The sequence below is a fragment of the Alosa sapidissima genome, chromosome 2 (assembly GCF_018492685.1).
Source record: "Alosa sapidissima isolate fAloSap1 chromosome 2, fAloSap1.pri, whole genome shotgun sequence".
Taxonomy (NCBI): Eukaryota; Metazoa; Chordata; class Actinopteri; order Clupeiformes; family Clupeidae; genus Alosa; species Alosa sapidissima.
Genome location: NC_055958.1, coordinates 19,574,735 through 19,595,302, shown reverse-complemented (window position 1 = coordinate 19,595,302; position 20,568 = coordinate 19,574,735). Strand labels below are relative to the sequence as shown.

The window sequence follows — 20,568 nt, the reverse complement described above, 5'->3', positions numbered from 1 at the left end:
GGGGGAAAATGATGGTCAGAAACCAGCTGCTAAAACCAGGGGGGTACACTACAGGACTGGAAACAGCATGCAGAAATAGATGGAACCGTAGCCTTTGCACACGACATTGTTGATTAAAACACCTGCTTGAGCATTCAGATAGTCTGCCATCATTGAGAAGACATGGAGAGTGGAGGGAACTTCATTCCAGGCAGGGGTCCCTCTGATGGTTGTCAAAAGAACTGCAACAATCCTTTCAAGCCTGTGTAATATGGAATGTATATTAATCATGGAAACAATTCTGTAAAATACACATTTTTACAAATGTAAATACTTTTAAACTATATTCATATTTAAGTAAATTACTTCATGTAATATGCATATATATATTGTCATATATAATATTTAAAAAGAGGCACCATAGAGTCTAGGGTCAAAAGGCCAGCTGTCTTGCTAGCTGAGGTATTTTGATTATATATTTGCCATTGTTCAGTACAAGCTGGCAAGATTTTCACTGGATTTCCAAGATTTAGTGATCCATGGCTTTACCTTTCAAAGGTTTGTTGATCAGCCTGTCCAGTGATGATTTGCATGAGAACAGAGAGTGCGTCAGCATAGTGTGGAGTCAGACCCTGGACCTGATCCCCAAGAAGAGGGAGGAGGGACCCCAGGACCCCTCCGAGCTGAGGGACAGAGATATTGCACACACCCATTGCTTAGAATGGAAAAATACTTTGGAACAAATATGTACTCAGTACTATATCAGTAATGCTGTAAGTAAGCAGCAAAAGGCTTGTCATGAGATTCACAGGAGATTTCATAAGTCTGCAATCACTGGCAGCATCACATACTTCTCCTGGTTGACATGAAATAATAGATGGTATATTTGACCAGATAAAACTTTGGATGTCATTTGGGTTTTACATCCATCCTTGTATAATTGAGTTTCACATCAAATACAAAGAGATATTCATGGGTATATGTACTTAAATGTTATGTGTGTGGGAAATTGAGTAGTTCAAAGTTTTCATACATTCTTTTTAAATGGAATATTTTAAGAAACATGCTACAACTCTGTCTAACTGGTCTAGCAGTGCTGCTAACTAGGACTACAGAGCATGTGAGAGGATGAGTACAATATGAAAACAAATGTAGACACCTGTTCTGCAACATCTTCAATATCCGTGAAATTCAACGTTCCCAGACCTTCCAAAATGTCCATGGGGCTTCCTGTTAAAGTACAGAGACGGCACTTAAACATCACACCCACACTGGCATTGTGTCATTATAAAATTCAAAGTACTTTGTCTCGGCATGTCCGTGTCTGTGAAAATATCAGAGCCAGGCAGGTCTGAGGTGAAGTGTGACACCATCTTTAAGACAGCCTGAGCCACATGGTAGAGTTTCAGAAGAGACATCCCAGAAATCCCATACCGGTTTTCTTGGGTGGTTCCGAACCAGTTGACTAATTCAATTAGCCTGACGAGCCAGACCCACATTAAAATGTAGGGTCTGGGCACTCACCGTTCGCAGTGCTCAGTCCGAGGGGCGGGATAATCGGTTGACTTTCAAATTCCCTCTGCACGCAATAGGACAGCGCTATGAGTCCCATGCGTTTCCAGCGGAGCTAGTTGGCTAGTTTAAACTTTTGCCAACTTAATAAAAGCTTAACTCGTGTCACACTGTTCGCCAACAGCAACATTATCTTATTTGTTTTCAAGTAGCAGGGAATTCAAGCCAAACCGTTGCAACTCTGCCATCAATCATTATGTTAAGCCCACCTAACGACTCTATACACGATTTGATTGGCCTGATAGAAGTTTAATTTTTCGAGCTCACAAGCCAATGGAGAGTTGCTAGACAAGCCCTCGCAGCAAATGTAATTAGCTGCCGCTAGGGTGCGTCTAGATTTCTAGGCTATAATTCAATGGCTCTCTTGTGGAATTGGATGCAAGAATCTGCTCCAATGCACAATATGCCATGGGCAGTGACAGAGTGACAGAGGGGGCATTTTTGATATCCAAGGGGCCACTATTTTTTTTTTTTTTTGTGTGTGTGTGTGTGGGGGGGGGGGGGGGGGGTGGGAGGGGGTTGGCTTAATGTAATCAACAAGTAGTTTAAAAGCAGCTTACCACCAACATCCCAGCAGTGTTTTAACATTAGCCTAACAGCTATCCTAAAGCTCCCGTATTAACACCAGTCACCTAGTAGCTTCATCTGAATGACCTCCTTGATAACATATTTCAGAAGTCTGTCGATGGATGGTCCATCAATGTTGTTGATGTCTCCGCTGAGCAGCAGGTGAATGGACTCACTTGTGACATTCATCCCAGTCAGGAGAATCTCAAGGGCCTCCATGAACACCTGCTGGCCTGATGTGGTGTTCATCAGACGCTGGCTGTTCCGCAGGGTGTACTCGACGGCCTTCTCCACGGCCTGGATATAGGGGCGCATCCAAGGAGCAACCAGCTCCACTTGATCCAGTGCCATATCGAGGCCTGAAAAACTGAAATAAAGACATCAGTTAAAAAACTAAAACATGCATGTTTACCTATCTTAGCATAGACAAAATTTCAGAATATATCATCAACTGTGACACACTGGATACCATTCAAAACATTTCAGTTTTGCATTACTACTACTTTTGTTGTACACTCAGACACAAAAAAAATCTAAATTTTAGGAGGGATAAGCATGGCAACCTTTGATACAACTGCAGATTAAAAAGCTGTTCATTCCAGTAATCTGGGCTTCCTGCTGTGATCCCTGGCAGGCTGGCAGATATGTGATCTATGAGGACTGTGATTAGCTGTTGAGAAGCGTAGGTCTGGGACAGACTGGCATTGTAGAGAGACCCGAGAACCTGCACAATCTTAGCTGCAGTGGCATTAACCGACTGGGCCTCTGGTCCAGCTCCCTGTGCAGAAAGAGTAAAGCAAATGCATCACATGCAAAACACAGCATACAGAAGATGCATCCCTATAGACCTTACAGTCAACAATATAGATCTACAGTGCCATCTAGTGGTTAGTTCTGTAAGGACAATTGAACATTAAAAACTACTAGATTTTGGAACCAGGATATTTACTGGCTTCAGAATAAATGAGTTTTCATTTTACCGTTGTGTTGAATGGTGGGAAATATCCGGATAAGTTACTGGCCTCAATGAAAGGGGCCAGGCTGATGTGGCACCACATGCTCAGGCTGCTGGGAGGGACCCCTGCCGCTTCTCCAGCCTCCTCCCACATTTTCAGCACATCGCTGCAATTCAGTGCTCTGCCCTCTTCAGCAGTCTAAGGGACACAGTTGTGACAGAAATCACATATAAGTACTGCCCTTGCATTGTTACTACAAAACTTGTCTTTGGAGATAAAAAACAGCAATGGACTGCAGGGGTGGGGGTGGTTGCATCGGGCTTATACGTTAACTATGCATTATTGGTCTTAACACTCTGTTATGTATAACCTGAATGGCAACTTCAATGGTGTGCTGTAGAGCCAGCTGGAACTCTCTGAAAAAGTCAGCCATGTCAAAGTTGCTGGTGTTCACAGCCTGGAGCAGGTTTGTGGTGAGGTTTAACAGAGGCTCCTGTACGCTGTGGATGAACTCTAAGGAAAAGGGGGAAAATGATGGTCAGAAACCAGCTGCTAAAACCAGGGGGGTACACTACAGGACTGGAAACAGCATGCAGAAATAGATGGAACCGTAGCCTTTGCACACGATTATAAATTAAATAGAACATTGTTGATTAAAACACCTGCTTGAGCATTCAGATTGTCTGCCATCATTGAGAAGACATGGAGAGTGGAGGGAACTTCATTCCAGGCAGGGGTCCCTCTGATGGTTGTCAAAAGAACTGCAACAATCCTTTCAAGCCTGTGTAATATGGAATGTATATTAATCATGGAAACAATTCTGTAAAATACACATTTTTACATATGTAAATGTAAATACTTTTAAACTATATTCATATTTAAATAAATTACTTAATGTAATAAGCATATCATTATTGTCATATATAATGTTTAAAAAGAGGCACCATAGAGTCTAGGGTCAAAAGGCCAGCTGTCTTGCTAGCTGAGGTATTTTGATTATATATTTGCCATTGTTCAGTACAAGCTGGCAAGATTTTCACTGGATTTCCAAGATTTAGTGATCCATGGCTTTACCTTTCAAAAGTGTGTTGATCAGCCTGTCCAGTGATGATTTGCATGAGAACAGGGAGTGTGTCAGCAAAGACCTTGGCAGAGTGTGGAGTCAGACCCTGGGCCTGATCCCCAAGAAGAGGGAAGAGGGACCCCAGGACCCCTCCGAGCTGAGGGACAGAGATATTGCACACACCCATTGCTTAGAATGGAAAAATACTTTGGAACAAATATGTACTCAGTACTATATCAGTAATGCTGTAAGTTTGCAGCCAAAGTCTGCAATCAGTGGCAGCATCACATACTTCTCCTGGTTGACATGAAATGATTGATGGTATATTGGACCAGATAAAACTGGATGTCATTTGGGTTTTACATCCATCCCTGCATAACTGAGTTTCACATTAAATACATACATATAAGAGATATTCATGGGTATATGTACTTAAATGTTATGTGTGTGGGAAATTGAGTAGTTTTAAGTTTTCATACATTCTTTTTTAATGGAATATTTTAAGAAACATGCTACAACTCTGTCTAACTGGTCTAGCAGTGCTGCTAACTGGGACTACAGAGCATGTGAGAGGATGAGTACAATATGAAAACAAATGTAGACACCTGTTCTGCAACATCTTCAATATCCGTGAAATTCAACGTTCCCAGACCTTCCAAAATGTCCATGGGGCTTCCTGTTAAAGTACAGAGACGGCACTTAAACATCACACCCACACTGGCATTGTGTCATTATAAAATTCAAAGTACTTTGAAGCTAAAAATCTGTTTCTTTATAAAATAATGACAGGGAGGCAACTGATGCAATAATACAATTATTCATGGTGGCAAAAATACAGTATTTACATAGTCAAACTATGCTCAAACTACATAGTCAAACAGAAAACTGGACTTGCCATCTGTTGCATTCAGGATGAATTGTGTTACTCTGGTGATGAGAGAAAGGTAGGGCTGTGCAGTGCTGTTCTGTGGCAGACTGTGTGCCAGTCCTTTCATGATGTTCACAATGCTGTCAAAGATCAACACAGATGGTCTATTAAGTCACATTTCACATTCATTACCCTTAGATAGTGTGTGTCTGTGTGTGTGTGTGTGTGTGTGTGTGTGTGTGTGTGTGTGTGTGTGTGTGTGTGCATGGGTGCGTGTACATGTTTGTGTTTATGTGTGTGTGTGTGTGTATGCGTGTGAGTCTGTGCGTGCATTCTGTGTGTGCGCATGTGCGCACGTGCGTACGTATGCCTACATGTCTAATGTGTGTGTATGTGTGTGCATGTCTATGTGTGTGTGTGTGTTTATGTGTGTGTGTTTATGTGTGTGTGTGTGTGTGTGTTTATGCGTGTGCGTGTTTATGTGTGTCTGTGTGTGTATACCTGTGCTTGTGTGTGTACATGTTTGTGTTTATGTGTGTGTGTGTATGCGTGTGAGTCTGTGAGTGCATTCTGTGTGTGCGCATGTGTGCACGTGCGTACGTATGCCTAAATGTCTAATGTGTGTGTATGTGTGTGCATGTCTATGTGTGTGTGTGTGTGTGTGTGTGTTTGTGTGTGTGTGTGTTTATGTGTGTGTGTGTGTGTGTGTGTGTGTGTGTGTGTTTATGCATGTGCATGTTTATGTGTATCTGTATGTGTATACCTGTGCTTGTGTGTGTGTGTGTGTTTATGTGTGTGTGTGTGTGTGTGTGTGTTGGGGGGGAGGGTTATGTGTGTGTCTGCATGTGTGTGCATGTGCGGCGGTTATAATAAATCAAACATAGACATATTCCATTAAATACTTTGGCATTGTTATATGGCCATTAGTTAGTTAGTATCGTAGTGTGTTAAGAGTTTACTTACATTATATTCCACTGGTCAGGTCCAGCAGGCTGAGAGATGGTCTCAAAGTAAGTAGTGACCACATTGGTCATGGGAAGCAGCACCTCGGCAGCCATGTCTGGTATGAGTGACCTGATCAGATCCTCCACACTCCTCGCAAGAAGAAGGCTGAGGTGGTTTGACTCGGCATAGCTCATGTTGGGATGGAGGATTAGCTGAAGTGAGCTGCCTAAGGCTTCCACAATCTGATGGATGACTTGACTTGCCAACGTTCCATCGTTACATCCATCCTTGCATAACTGAGTTTCACATCAAATACAAAGGGGTTTTCATGGGTATAGTTACTAACATGTTATGTGAGTGGGAAATTGAGTAGTTTTATGTTTTCATACATTCTTTTTGAAATGGAATATTTTAAGAAACGTGCTACAACCCTGTCTAACTGGTCTAGCAGTGCTGCTAACTGGGACTACAGAGATGAGAACAATATGTAAAAAATATAGACACCTGTTTTGCAACCTCTTCAATAGTCGTGAAATTCAAGGTTCCCAGACTTTCCAAAATGTCCATTGGGTTCCCTGTTAAAATAGAGAGACGGCACTTAAACATTATACCCACACTGGTATTGTGTCATTATAAAATTCAAAGTATTTTGTCTCGGCATGTCCGTGTCTGTGAAAATATCAGAGCCAGGCAGGTCTGAGGTGAAGTGTGACACCATCTTTAAGACAACCTGAGCCACATGGTAGAGTTTCCGAAGAGACTCAGTGAGAAATCCCATACCGGTTTTCTTGGGTGTTTCCGAAACAGTTGACTAATTCAATGGCTCTCTTGTGGAATTGGATGCAAGAATCTGCTTCAATGCACAATATGCCATGGGCAGTGACAGAGTGACAGAGGGGGCATTTTTGATATCCAAGGGGCCACTATTTTATTTTTGGGTGTGTGTGTGTGTGTGTTTTAACATTAGCCTAACAGCTATCCTAAAGCTCCCGTATTAACACCAGTCACCTAGTAGCTTCATCTGAATGACCTCCTTGATAACATATTTCAGAAGTCTGTCGATGGATGGTCCATCAATGTTGTTGATGTCTCCGCTGAGCAGCAGGTGAATGGACTCACTTGTGACATTCATCCCAGTCAGGAGAATCTCAAGGGCCTCCATGAACACCTGCTGGCCTGATGTGGTGTTCATCAGACGCTGGCTGTTCCGCAGGGTGTACTCGACGGCCTTCTCCACGGCCTGGATATAGGGGCGCATCCAAGGAGCAACCAGCTCCACTTGATCCAGTGCCATATCGAGGCCTGAAAAACTGAAATTAAGACATCAGTTAAAAAACTAAAACATGCATGTTTACCTAGCTTAGCATAGACAAAATTTCAGAATATATCATCAACTGTGACACACTGGATACCATTCAAAACATTTCAGTTTTGCATTACTACTACTTTTGTTGTACACTCAGACACAAAACAAATCTAAATTTTAGGAGGGATAAGCATGGCAACCTTTGATACAACTGCAGATTAAAAAGCTGTTCATTCCAGTAATCTGGGCTTCCTGCTGTGATCCCTGGCAGGCTGGCAGATATGTGATCTATGAGGACTGTGATTAGCTGTTGAGAAGCGTAGGTCTGGGACAGACTGGCATTGTAGAGAGACCCGAGAACCTGCACAATCTTAGCTGCTGTGGCATTAACCGACTGGGCCTCTGGTCCAGCTCCCTGTGCAGAAAGAGTAAAGCAAATGCATCACATGCAAAACACCGCATACAGAAGATGCATCCCTATAGACCTTACAGTCAACAATATAGATCTACAGTGCCATCTAGTGGTTAGTTCTGTAAGGACAATTGAACATTAAAAACTACTAGATTTTGGAACCAGGATATTTACTGGCTTCAGAATAAATGAGAGTTTTCATTTTACCGTTGTGTTGAATGGTGGGAAATATCCGGATAAGTTACTGGCCTCAATGAAAGGGGCCAGGCTGATGTGGCACCACATGCTCAGGCTGCTGGGAGGGACCCCTGCCGCTTCTCCAGCCTCCTCCCACATTTTCAGCACATCGCTGCAATTCAGTGCTCTGCCCTCTTCAGCAGTCTAAGGGACACAGTTGTGACAGAAATCACATATAAGTACTGCCCTTGCATTGTTACTACAAAACTTGTCTCAGGAGACGAATAAGGCTGTGTGACACATCAAAGGACTGCAACGGGGGGGGAAAATCGCTTGGGGCTTATGGGCTAACTATTCACCAAAAGGGCACCAAACTTACACAGGTGAGTGATACTGTATGTGATATGTGATCTGTGATATGTGATATGTTAACAGAAAAGTCTCCCATAGAAACAACACAACCAGGTATCTTCAGATTTCCCCTGCCCTTTATCAAAGCATTGTTTTGTGTGGGAATCAGAGTCTGATTTGAGCAGTCTCCAAAGGGAATTCTACGCGTAACACAATAACCCAAAGTTGTACTGTAGGTCATACACTTTTGCAATAAATTATAGTTTCTGTATTGATAATTGATCATTAAAACATCTGCCTAAAGAAGACATATACATAAGATATATTAATATTGTCATTTTTCTAATTACCATATTTAACAAAAATACCTTTTTACATAATAAATACTGAAAAAGCCATTCTTATGGATGCATTGTCACTTTCTATAAATTCTCTGAAGGTGGACTGAATAGGGCGTCCCACAGAATCACCTTTGTACATAGAATCCACTGTAAATGCAGGACTATTTTTGTCAAGTGCCCAAGGCATTTGGTATAAAGTCACAACAGATTAAGCACAATAAGATTGAGCCACAGGTACAAAACTGTGGCTGGAGCCAGTCATTTCTGTCTTTGTCAGTTGTTCATTGTCTGCAGCAATGTGTTCTTTGCCTTAACACTCTGTTATGTACAACCTGTATGGCAACTTCAATGGTGTGCTGTAGAGCCAGCTGGAATTCTCTGAAAAAGTCAGCCATGTCAAAGTTGCTGGTGTTTACAGCCTGGAGCAGGTTTGTGGTGAGGTTTAACAGAGGCTCCTGTACGCTGTGGATGAACTCTAAGGAAAAGGGGGGAAATGGTGGTCAGAAACCAGCTGCTAAAACCAGGGGGGTACACTACAGGACTGGAAACAGCATGCAGAAATTGATGGAACCGTAGCCTTTGCACACGATAATAAATGGAATAGAACATTGTTGATTAAAACATGCTGCACCTGCTTGAGCATTCAGATTGTCTGCCATCATTGAGAAGACATGGAGAGTGGAGGGAACTTCATTCCAGGCAGGGGTCCCTCTGATTATTGTCAAAAGAACTGCAACAATCCTTTCAAGCCTGTGTTATAGGTCACACATTAATATGCATTCATGGAAAATAGACAGTAATATACTCATTTTTACATATGTACATGTACATAATATGTATATGTTTAAACTATATGTATATTTAAGTAAATTATGTTTATGTATTGTCATGTATAAAAGAGGCACCATAGAGTCTAAAGGATAGCCGTCTTGCTAGCTGAGGAATTTTGATCATATATTTGCCATTGTTCAGTACAAGCTGGCCTTAGATTTTCACTGGATTTCCAAGATTTAGTGATCCATGGCCTTACCTTTCAAAAGTGTGTTGATCAGCCTGTCCAGTGATGATTTGCATGAGAACAGGGAGTGCGTCAGCAAAGACCTTGGCAGAGTGTGGAGTCAGACCCTGGACCTGATCTCCAAGAAGAGGGAGGAGGGACCCCAGGACCCCTCCGAGCTAAGGGACAGAGAGATTGCACACACATGCAGATGATACAGTGATCTTTGTGCACGGCAGCAGTGCAGTTCAGGCTGCAAATCAGTTAACAAGTTTGATGCAACATATCACTGCATGGTTAAACCAAAATTGTTTACAATTGAATTTGTCCAAAACCGTGTGCATGTATTTTAGCAAGTCAGCAAAACATTTCATAGAACCCGATATTTGTGGCAGGGAAGAGACTGCAAGTACTATCAGAGTTTAAGTATCTTGGAGTGCTCATCGATAATCAGCTATCATTTAAACCTCATATCAAAAAGGTTTGTCAACGAGTCAAGTTCAATCTGGAAAATTTCAGACACATTCGCAATGTATGTCAACTGAGGCTGCAATCATGTACATGCACTCAATGATCTTCTCCCACATTACATATTGTTTAACAACCTGGTCTCAGACAGGTACCACTTCTCATACCTCTATCCACTCACTGTACACTCAAAGTCCTTCATAAAAAGCCCAGATATCATCACCACTGTCCAATTTTTAAAAAAATATAAAAATATTAAGTTGGGAAAATCTGCTGAAATACACTAACTCCTGCTTAGTGTACAAGTGTATTTATGGACTGGCTCCTCCAGTTTTAAATCAGTTGGTAAAAACAAATCCACCCACTTACAGATGTACACGTAGCGCAGTAAGATTAGACTGTGTAATTCGGCTGAGAAAAAGTAGTTTTGGCCAATCTACATTTTCTATTAAAGCTGCACATGAGTGGAACACAATACCATACTATATTAGAGACATGAAAACATATTATATATTCAAATCCAATCTAAAGTAATGGTTAATCAGCAACCAGACTGGTCAACATTGATAAAAAAAAACACAATATCACACCGCTAACGACTCTGCTTGTCAGTTTTATCAGGTGACTGCACACCTACCATTCCTGCCCCATTTTCTTTTCTTTCTTTTCTTTCCTTCATTCATTCATTTCCTTTACTATGGTAGGTTAAGCTTATTTTCATTTGTTTGTAATACGTCTTATGCGTAAAGTGTCATTTTAGGTCTGCAATGAGGCGTGTAGAGTTTCTTTTAGGCATATCTGGCCTGTTAACATCGGCCCATGGACAATGGATGCAAAATAGCCATTTTGGCTAATTCTGGCACATTTACATTTTTTTTATGTTTATTAATGTGCACTGTCCATGTCTAAATAAACCTTAAATAAACTAGATGTACTGCATAGCGGTACAAAATATGACCGCCGCTCAGTCCTGTACATCCGTACCGCGAAAATAAATCACACTTCAATTTGTCTCCATCTTTTACTCCACCCCCCACTCTTGAAACTTTTGTGTATGCTTGTTTGGCATGCCTGTGTGTGTGTGTGCGGCTGCACAGAAAGTAGCCTACTGGCGCTGAAAAGGTGAATAGATTGTAGAATAGCCAAAGAAGTTGTAGCATTGTTATAAAACCTTTAAAATCTCTAAACAATCACAAGTAGGGCAGTTCATCACAGTTCATCCATTGCAACTGGATTGATGAAAGGTCACTTACACCTGTAGGCTACATTGTATTTGGGAAAAGCAAAAGGTATCAGCATAATGTTATATTTTTATTTATTTATTTATTTATTAATAAATAAACAAAAACATCTGTCAGTTCCATGCCGTTTTCAACAGCTATCAAAAACAAAGGTCATTTTTGGATGGATGGATTTTTTGTGAATGTTTCTTCTTCTACATAAAATTTTAGTCATCTTTAGTTCATGTGATACTTTATTGTCAATGCACAAATTAAGTAACAGTAGTCTGAAACGTTATTGTTAATGCACAAATTAAGTAACAGTAGTCTGAAACGAAATGCTGTTTTACATCTAACCAGTGGTGCAAATAACTGACATGTCCAAATGGGCCTTGATGAAATGCGTCGCTAGACTGTTCATACACATTTTAACGGGCCAAAGTTGAAGAGCTGTTGTCCGTTATTGTTCGTGCAAATATAGGCTGATTCATGTTCCCTTGCATTGTGTAACTGAGGTCCATGGCTAGTCTGGCTTTCACCAGACCAAGCTCAATCTTTTAAGAAATCAAAAAATAAATAGCGGGCAGATCAGGCACCCGATATTGTTTCATTTTCCGATTGAGATATCCACGCTCTGGCTATTCTAAATGCAAAAATGCATCAGGGAGTTATGACAAAACTGTAACTAACAAACTAGATCCTAATAGAAAGCTGTTAGCTTCCCTAAGCTACAGGTAGGCTTATAAGGTAGGCCTATTTACAACATAAATTGTCAATAGGCTATGCTGGCGACACAAATAAAATCTCCTTTGGAAACCAATGGCTTACGCCTTACAGTATCAAGCAGACTTAAACTGCCATATCGTTGCAAAAAGTTGTAATAAAATTCACGCAGCTCCATGAGTCAAGGAAAGCGCGAATGAAGTAGCCACTTCTAAATGGGACCCACTACACAGTAGCTTAAGGTGTGTTGCTAAAGCAGCCATAATGAAATGAAGGTGTCATTGTTTGGATACTTAACACACACGTGTTTTTTAATCTTACAGACTACAACTACCAAGCTGGAATCAAACCACATCGATTCCCCTCTCACACCCTGCACACACTTAAAACAAATAAACAGGCGTCTCAGTCTCACGCATGTATAGGCAAAATTGTATCAGACCGGTGTAACGTTGGTAAATCTTCCATTGCACAGAATGATTTTTGTAGCACGTGCAACAAATGACAGTCGAAATATATAATTACAGTGCTGCTATCAATTTGCTTGGTATAACCTTATTTATAGTTTTCTACAAATGCAATCAATCAAATTGGCCTCCATCAGTCAACCAACACTAACAGTTATTGTACCTAGGTCCTTATTGATATTATAAGATTAACGTACCTGCAGTAAAAACCAAGCATGTCCGATAAACATCCTCAGATTTATTTCGGCTTCAAGAAGAAATGGGAATTACATTTCATGTGAACATCGTCCTATCCTTATTAGACGTTCTCTGCGGTAAACTACAGTCCTTGTAGGAAGCGTCCATTGTTTTTCCAACCCACTTTTAACTTCCAACAAAATTACGTCTTACTGCAACGATGCGCCATCTAGTGGACAAACGACTATGTATCGCCAATACTGGAAATGCAGCCATGATGATGATGATGAATATTTGGCTTTCTTTTAATCCTACTGAATTTGTAATTATGTATCTGCCGTTCTAATACCGATAGTATGTGCGTGCCTGTGTGTGTGTGTGTGTGTGCATGTGTATATGTGTGCACCGCCATCTACAGGCCAATGAGTGTACAGTCACTAAATGTAGGCCTACACATAACCTCATTTTTTTAGACCCCCCCATGGATGAAATTCTACGAAACTTGGTGCAGTTCTGAACATCTTAACTTAAGATGGGGCGATTAAAGCAGAATGATATTGCATTTTCATTTTTTACCGGGGGGGTGCAAATCACAAATGAGTGATTATGGGCCAGGTTGATGTGGGCCCTTGAGACCAACATACCATAAAAGATTTTTCATCCTCAGTGCCACAGTTCAGGTAGTTATTTAGGAAAAACTAAATGGGGGCCCAGCACGGGGGGGGGGGGGGGGGGGGGGAGTGGCCCCCGGGGACCAAGTAAAAGTCTAGTGGGGCTACATACCCACCAAATTTCATGTGCACCGGTGTTTCGGTGTCCCGGGTATTGTTGACCAAAAATTCAGGAAGTAGATGACGGGGGGAAAAAAAAAAAAAAAAAAAACCTTTGACAATCATTATTTGACCGCTTCGCTAGCGGCGGTCATAATAAAATAAAATAAACATGGCTTAGAATGGAAAAATACTTTGGAACAAATATGTACCGCTCAATCAGGCAAGAGTGTCGAAGGGCAGAACGCAAGTGCCCTCTGGGAAGAGGTACAGAAGCCTGCGTTCCCGCACTACCAGACTCACCAACAGCTTCATACACCAAGCTGTAAGGATGCTGAACTCTCTCCCTCCTCTCCCCCCTCCACCCTCAGCTACATAACATCCTGGACATTGGACCCACAATGGCCGCCTGCACTACTCCACTTGCACACTTGCACCGCCTGCACTACACCACTTGCACAATGGCCGCCTGCACTACTCCACTTGCACACTTGCACACTTGTACACTTTACACTTTACAAAAACACAACACTTCTGCTGCTCTTACATAACTTGCACCACTATGCCACTTTCTTTCTTACTTAGGTCAAACAGAACTACCCAAGCCTTTTATTGGCCTGACTTTGCACTAGTATTTTATTGACTGTCTATGCACAATTTCAACCAAATTTTGCTGCTCTTATTTTTTCATTATTATATGTGCCCTCTTATTTACTTATTTACTTACTTTTTTGTTTACTTGAATGTTATGTTTGTCTGTGGACTTAAATTGGTAAAATATGTCTTGTCTTCACCGTGGGATAGTGAGAAACGTAATTTCGATCTCTTTGTATGTCTGGAACATGTGAAGAAATTGACAATAAAGCTGACTTTGACTTTGACTTTGAAGTGGAAAAAGGACTTTTATAGTGCTTTATAAATAAACGTGACTTGACTTGACTTGACTACTATCAGTAATGCTGTAAGTACTGTATGCAGCAAACGGCTTTTCACAAGATTCACAGGAGCTTTCGTAAGTCAGCGGCAGCGTCACATACTTCTCCTGATTGACATGAAATGATTGATGGTACAGTACTTTAAAAACAACAACAGCTGACCAAAGTGTTGTACAGGCAAGTTAGTACGACTTGGTAGACAACAAAAAAGACAACAAAAAGTGAGGATAACAATATTTACAGGCAAACAAATATCAGAGAAATATTTTGTTTTTTCAGATTTAACAGTTTTTTGGTATTTGAGCCACGTTTCCTTTAAAATATCAAAAGATACATGCAGCTTGTACCAGATAAAACTTTGGGTGTCATTTGGGTTTTACATCCATCCTTGCATAACTGAGTTTCATATCAAATACAAAGGGATATTCATGGGTATAGTTACTTAAATGGTATGTGTGTGGGAAATAGAGAATGTGTAAGTTTTCATACATGGAATATTTTAGAAAACATTCTACAACCCTGTCTAACTGGTCTAGCAGTGCTGCTAACTGGGACTACAGAGCACGTGAGAGGGTGAGTACAATATGTAAAAAATGTAGACACCTGTTCTGCAACCTCTTCAATATCCGTGATATTCAATGTTCCCAGACTTTCCAAAATGTCCATGGGGCTTCCTGTTAAAATACAGAGACGGCACTTAAACATCACACCCAAACTGGCATTGTGTGATTATAAAATTCGAAGTACTTTGAAGCTAAAAAAATCCAACCCAGTCTCACTCCCTACTCGTCAAAGGAATTTGACGCCAAGAACCCTTGACCATGCGTCAGACCTTTGACGAGCAGGGAGTGAGACTGTGTAGAAAAAATCTGTTTCTTTGTAAAATAATGACAGGGAGACAACTGATACAATCATACAATTGAAGAGTTCGAAAACACTACATAGTCAAACAGAAAACTGGACTTGCCATCTGTTGCATTCAGGATGAATTGTGTTACTCTGGTGATGAGAGAAAGGTAGGGCTGTGCGGTGCTGTTCTGTGGCAGACTGTGTGCCAGTCCTTTCATGATGTTCACAATGCTGTCAAAGATCAACACAGATGGTCCATTAAGTCACTATTCATTACCCTTACATTGACTTCAATAAATTAATAAAGCAAATAAATACATAAAACATAGACATATTCCATTAAAGACTTTGGCATTGTTTTATGGCCATTAGAAAGTTAGTATCGTAGTGTGTTAAGAGTTTACTTACATTATATTCCACTGGTCAGGTCCAGCAGGCTGAGAGATGGTCTCAAAGTAAGTAGTGACCACATTGGTCATGGGGAGCAGCACCTCGGCAGCCATGCCTGGTATGAGTGACCTGATCAGATCCTCCACACTCCTCGCAAGAACAAGGCTGAGGTGGTTTGACTCGGCATAGCTCATGTTGGGATGGAGGATTAGCTGAAGTGAGCTGCCTAAGGCTTCCACAATCTGATGGATGACTGGACTTGGCAACGTTCCATTCTCAGTGGGCACCGCTTCCAGGATGACCCGCACTGCTTTCAAAGTGGCCTCGGTGAAGTTGGCACTTTGAGGACCTTCGAATGTCGCCACCTCCACTGCATGGATCAGTGCCTGAAAGACCTTGTCGATGACGGTGAAGAACGCCTGCTCCTCTGCTGACAGGAGTGGAATTATGGCTTTAATGAGGTGGGTGATGTCCGTGTGAACAGTGGTCATGTTAACCGTGTCCATGTCCCATTGCAGCAGACCTGCCAGGGCTGATGTGAAACTGGGGTCTGAGATCCAACTTTGAGTAAGGTTGATGTACGTCATGATCTGCACCTCAATGTCGCGTGGAATGCTGATGTTCATCGGCATACCCATGGAGTCGTAGTAGTCCTGCTGGAGTTTTAAATTGATCTTTACGAGTTCCAGCTGGCCACGGAGTATCGTGATGATGGAATGGCCGATCCTCCTCAGATCGTATTCGTCCAGTGGAAGCTGAACTTGAGAGAACACACCTTCAACTTGCTGGACCAACAGTGCAGAGAAATCAGATTGAGCCACAGTAATGGCAAGCTGCATTTGTGTTGTGCGGAAGATGGAAAATAGGATATTTGCAAACATGCTGTCACTAGTTGCATTCTCCAGCTTCTTCAGGTACCACTGTGCAATTTCAGCATACACCTTCTGTGCATACACTTGATTTTCCAGCAATGTTTCGTTTCTGGTATCCATTGGGTACTGCTCATGAAAACCAAGCTGGAGAATGCCTTCAAGGATGTTGAGCTCATTTATGATTTCTTCTGTATTGCTGTGATTGAGGTTCCTGAGGCTTTCTTTGATGTTTTCCAAAGTCATTCTGAGAATCTCTTCAGTCAGTTTGATAGGGTCCTTTCCTGTCTGTTGAGCAAAGACCTCTGTCATAAGCTTCAGAGCTACCAAGTCTGATTTTGTCTGTTGAGGCAAAGGGAAGGTCTGAAGAAAATCAACTGCTTTGTGAATTATCTGAAGAGCACATTCAATCTCACTGGAGTTCATGGATCCCATAAATGATGTATTGTGAGGTGCATAGAAGCACTGCTGGATATTGGCAATGGCAGTCAAGTTTGACAGGATGATGGGAACAGATGTGTTCATGGTTAACTGTGCAATTTTGTCAAGCTCATAGATAGTGAGGTTTGATGAGCTGAGGATTTGCTGAAGAGCAGCCACGCTAATGTTGGGCATGGATGTGATCTCCTCGAGGAAGTAGAGGACTTGGGCCACTGTTTCCATGGTCAGCTCCTGTGAGGAGGACACATTTGTCCAAGGACGCAGCAGAGCAAGCAGTTTTCCAGTCACAGAGAGGGATAGGTTACCTTGAAGGGGGCCAAACTGAAGGATCACATTCCCACCGGCTCCTGCTAACATCTTCTCAGACACCTGATACAGAATCTGGGACACCTGTGAGACACCAGCAGCACAGTCCTGTCCCGTGGCCAGACAGACATTCAAATCAGCAATTAGCGCGCGAGTGTCGTTCACAAGGCGATGATAGTGGGCCTGGAACTCTTCAGGCAGCACAACACCGAGCTGGCGCAAGATGGCCTCCACTACGGCTGGCCCCTCCAGGGACTCGGATGACAGAGTCTGAAGGAGATCCATGACCACTGGACGCAGATTAGTGATCTGTGCTAGATTGAGGCCTCCGCCAGGCTGAAGGAGCTGGACATGTTGCTCCAGCTGGAGAGCCTTCCCCAGGAAGTCCTGCAGCTGGCGAACATATCCCAGCAGCACTGCAGAAGGGTCGCTGCCATCAGAGGCGTCAACCACTTCCTTCAGCAGCACCAAGGCCCTCAGGGCGAATTCAGCTAAGCCCCCAGAGGTCTGATTAGTGAGGGGCTTCAAGACCTGCTCCAGATAGGCCAGGTCTGTGGCATTCAGTGAGGCAGAGTAGGTCAGTAGGGCTTCACTCAGATTGAAAGAGATTGGTAAGGTCAAATTGACTTGCATTTCAAGCCACTTCAAGATGACAGCCTCTAGCTCTGCAACGGACTGGTTGGTCTGATTCATGGGTAGGCCAGAAAAGAGGTTCTGGTTGTTTTTGGCAACCTCCAAGATGGCGTTAATAATGGAGGTGGTGTCATTTGTGCCCCCCCAGATGGCCTCTAGAGGCTCCAACCCGAGAACGTCCACAATGTGCCTCAGCAGAGACATGGGGAGACGGCTGGCAAATTGGTCAATGGACATGAGATTAGAGAGCAGCTGCAGGTCCTTGTCTAATACGTGGATGAGATTCTCAAGTAGATACCCTATGGATCCATCACCTGGCAACTGCCCAGGGGCACTGAGGAGCTTAGTCACAGCCTTGATGTAGAAGTCCCTGTAGATGCTTTGGACGAGAGCCACAGAGCCCTGGACATATCTGGAAGAGTAACAGCATTTATCACAAAGTTTTCTTGTAATACACCAGCCTTATATTGTGAGGTACGCTGCAGGTACGTATTGTTACTTTTTACTACAAATACCAAAGACACTTCAAATCACTAGAATGTCTGCTCTTTCCTTTGTTTCTCTTTTTCTTTATTTCCTTTTTAACAAGAAGGGTGTTTTCAGTGTTGGTGCCGGTGTACATGAACAAAACTCCAAGTACTGTCTTTCAGAAAGGGTTTATGACTTTTTCATACCTCAATAATGCTGCTGGATTTGTGGAGAATTCCTCAACCACATATCCAGTGGTTATAATGAACTTGTCCAGGGTGAAGCCAGTGTCACAGTATGGCATCATTTCAACCAAGGTGCCTGAAACAAACACACACTTAATGGCACGGACGACACAAGGAAACCTAAACGTTAACGTTAACGAAGAACTCTGCATTACGGACCAACAAACTGTCGCTGTTATAGCAGCTAAGTCCACCGAGTTGCTGATCTATAAGATCGCCCACGACTTTCGGACTGGTATGCTTCCAGTGATCTCCAGACTAACAAGGCCTAACGTTCACGTTATCTCCAGACTGCCAGTGAGTGTAAAGAACTTTGTTGGCATTGCATCGGTTGTGGAGACACAGCTGTGCGCAGTTTCACGCGAGTCATCATTGCCCTTGGACATTTTCAGCCGGTTGGAAATACTAATTTTATTTTTATTTTTTATTTATCAATTTGTTTGTTGTCTGTCTTGTATGTCTTGGTGTCCAGCATCTTTTGCGTTTGTTATTTCATAAATGTAGGCTAGTTCTATGTCTTGGTGTCACAGGTACGCTGGCGACTACGCCGCTCCGTCCGCTATTGTCTTTGTTAGTCTATGTGTCAATGACAATGTCTTATATGTGGAGCGCTTTGGGTTGCACTCTGTGCATGTTAAATGCGCTATACAAATAAAACTAACTTGACTTGACTTGACTAAACAATAACGCACATTTATAAGCACTCTGACAGATACAATACCAGCATTTGGTTTTCCTTGTAAACATCCTTGTAAACCCTGATATGGCATTGTGGAGTCATTTGCTGTTATGCTTTTACATGTGCTGACATTGCCAACATGTGTATGTGACATAAACGCACAGCAGACACACATCCGCCTTTGAGTGAAGATCTGAGATTTATTGAATATGTTTTATGTTGATCTCTACTCAGATGACAACAATTAAAATGGTACTATCATAGTTATAATGAATTTTTCTGACTTACAGTTTGGGGGCGCAGTGATATTGGGCTGGTAAGTCATGATGTAGTAGGCTAGGTGGAGGTAGGGTTCCATAGTGCCCCAAAGAGCAGTGGTTTGCAGCTGGGGGCCCACATGTTCAAGTGTCTTCAGTCCACTGGTTAATGTTACAACAAATGGAATCATACAAGTCAATAAAATAACTATGTAATACAAAAATTTCAGAATATGTCACTAAAAACTTTAAGAATAGACAAAGCATGGTTTTCTGTAAAATTCCTATTCGGCAATGCACCCTCCGTTTTGGTCCTATTATAACCTATTTATTAACCACCTGGAAGACATTAGAAAGACAAACAGGATCCATACCAAAATGACATCATAACTTCACACTTTTCAATAATATTTTTTTTTTTGTCTGGGAATGTCCCGTTTAGATGCTCCCAAAAGCTCGGTACAATATACTCCTCATTCTATATGCATCTACGTATTAGATCAGCTCTTAGTACTCTTGGGGTTCCTCTCCATGCAAAATTACCAGTGCACCCTATTCCATCACTATGTCATCTAAGAATCCCAATCATCAGATGATTCATTGGAAACTAGCACACAGAGTATATCTAACGCCACTGAAACGATTTCATAAGCGTCTCTCTACCTCTCCGAATTGCAATTTAGGCAGGGCGCTAGGGACTTCTCTACATTTTTTCTGGGATTTCTCAGTCCTGGTGTTATTCTGGCAATGGCTAGCTAATGACATATGAATCCTGATAGACATAGATTTTGTTTTAACACCTAGCCTGTTTTTTCTAAACGACTTTTCAAACCTCTCACTGACACTCTTTCAGAGGAACCTGCTTCTGGCTGCCTTACAGCAGCTAAGAAACTGTTAGTTAGTCGCTGGAACCCCTTTTGTTATTTTTTATTGTTGTTGTTAACATATTCTATGTCTTTTATTTTTGTCTTGTGCAACAATATGTACTTTTATACAATTGTATATTTGTTGCATCCTGATATACATTTATGTATACATAATCCTTTATCAAACATCCTTTTTTAATGTTTACCACAGGGCTTCTATGCCTTTGTACATCATGTAAATGACCTATGCATTATTACAACAAATAGCATA

General features: G+C 41.9%; 1 protein-coding gene across 4 annotated transcripts in view; it reads right to left on the bottom strand.

The window, feature by feature from the left end:
* Positions 1 to 20,568, bottom strand: part of abca12 (ATP-binding cassette, sub-family A (ABC1), member 12) — a 66,681-nt gene that overhangs the window by 29,841 nt on the left and 16,272 nt on the right. The window contains exons 17-40 of one of the 4 annotated variants that reach the window (XM_042082406.1): positions 19,463 to 19,593; positions 18,457 to 18,571; positions 15,552 to 18,194; positions 15,262 to 15,374; positions 14,898 to 14,968; positions 9,568 to 9,713; positions 9,169 to 9,287; positions 8,870 to 9,012; positions 7,876 to 8,049; positions 7,457 to 7,671; positions 7,070 to 7,260; positions 6,455 to 6,525; positions 5,969 to 6,246; positions 5,033 to 5,145; positions 4,743 to 4,813; positions 4,149 to 4,294; positions 3,737 to 3,855; positions 3,445 to 3,587; positions 3,099 to 3,272; positions 2,682 to 2,896; positions 2,295 to 2,485; positions 1,139 to 1,209; positions 529 to 662; positions 123 to 241 (exon numbers count right to left, since the gene is read on the bottom strand). In XM_042082406.1, coding sequence (XP_041938340.1) covers positions 123 to 241; positions 529 to 662; positions 1,139 to 1,209; positions 2,295 to 2,485; positions 2,682 to 2,896; positions 3,099 to 3,272; positions 3,445 to 3,587; positions 3,737 to 3,855; positions 4,149 to 4,294; positions 4,743 to 4,813; positions 5,033 to 5,145; positions 5,969 to 6,246; positions 6,455 to 6,525; positions 7,070 to 7,260; positions 7,457 to 7,671; positions 7,876 to 8,049; positions 8,870 to 9,012; positions 9,169 to 9,287; positions 9,568 to 9,713; positions 14,898 to 14,968; positions 15,262 to 15,374; positions 15,552 to 18,194; positions 18,457 to 18,571; positions 19,463 to 19,593 — 5,906 coding nt within the window. The remainder of the gene's footprint in view (positions 1 to 122; positions 242 to 528; positions 663 to 1,138; positions 1,210 to 2,294; positions 2,486 to 2,681; positions 2,897 to 3,098; positions 3,273 to 3,444; positions 3,588 to 3,736; positions 3,856 to 4,148; positions 4,295 to 4,742; positions 4,814 to 5,032; positions 5,146 to 5,968; positions 6,247 to 6,454; positions 6,526 to 7,069; positions 7,261 to 7,456; positions 7,672 to 7,875; positions 8,050 to 8,869; positions 9,013 to 9,168; positions 9,288 to 9,567; positions 9,714 to 14,897; positions 14,969 to 15,261; positions 15,375 to 15,551; positions 18,195 to 18,456; positions 18,572 to 19,462; positions 19,594 to 20,568) is intronic. The other 3 variants (XM_042082415.1, XM_042082423.1, XM_042082429.1) reach the window with 3 other exon arrangements.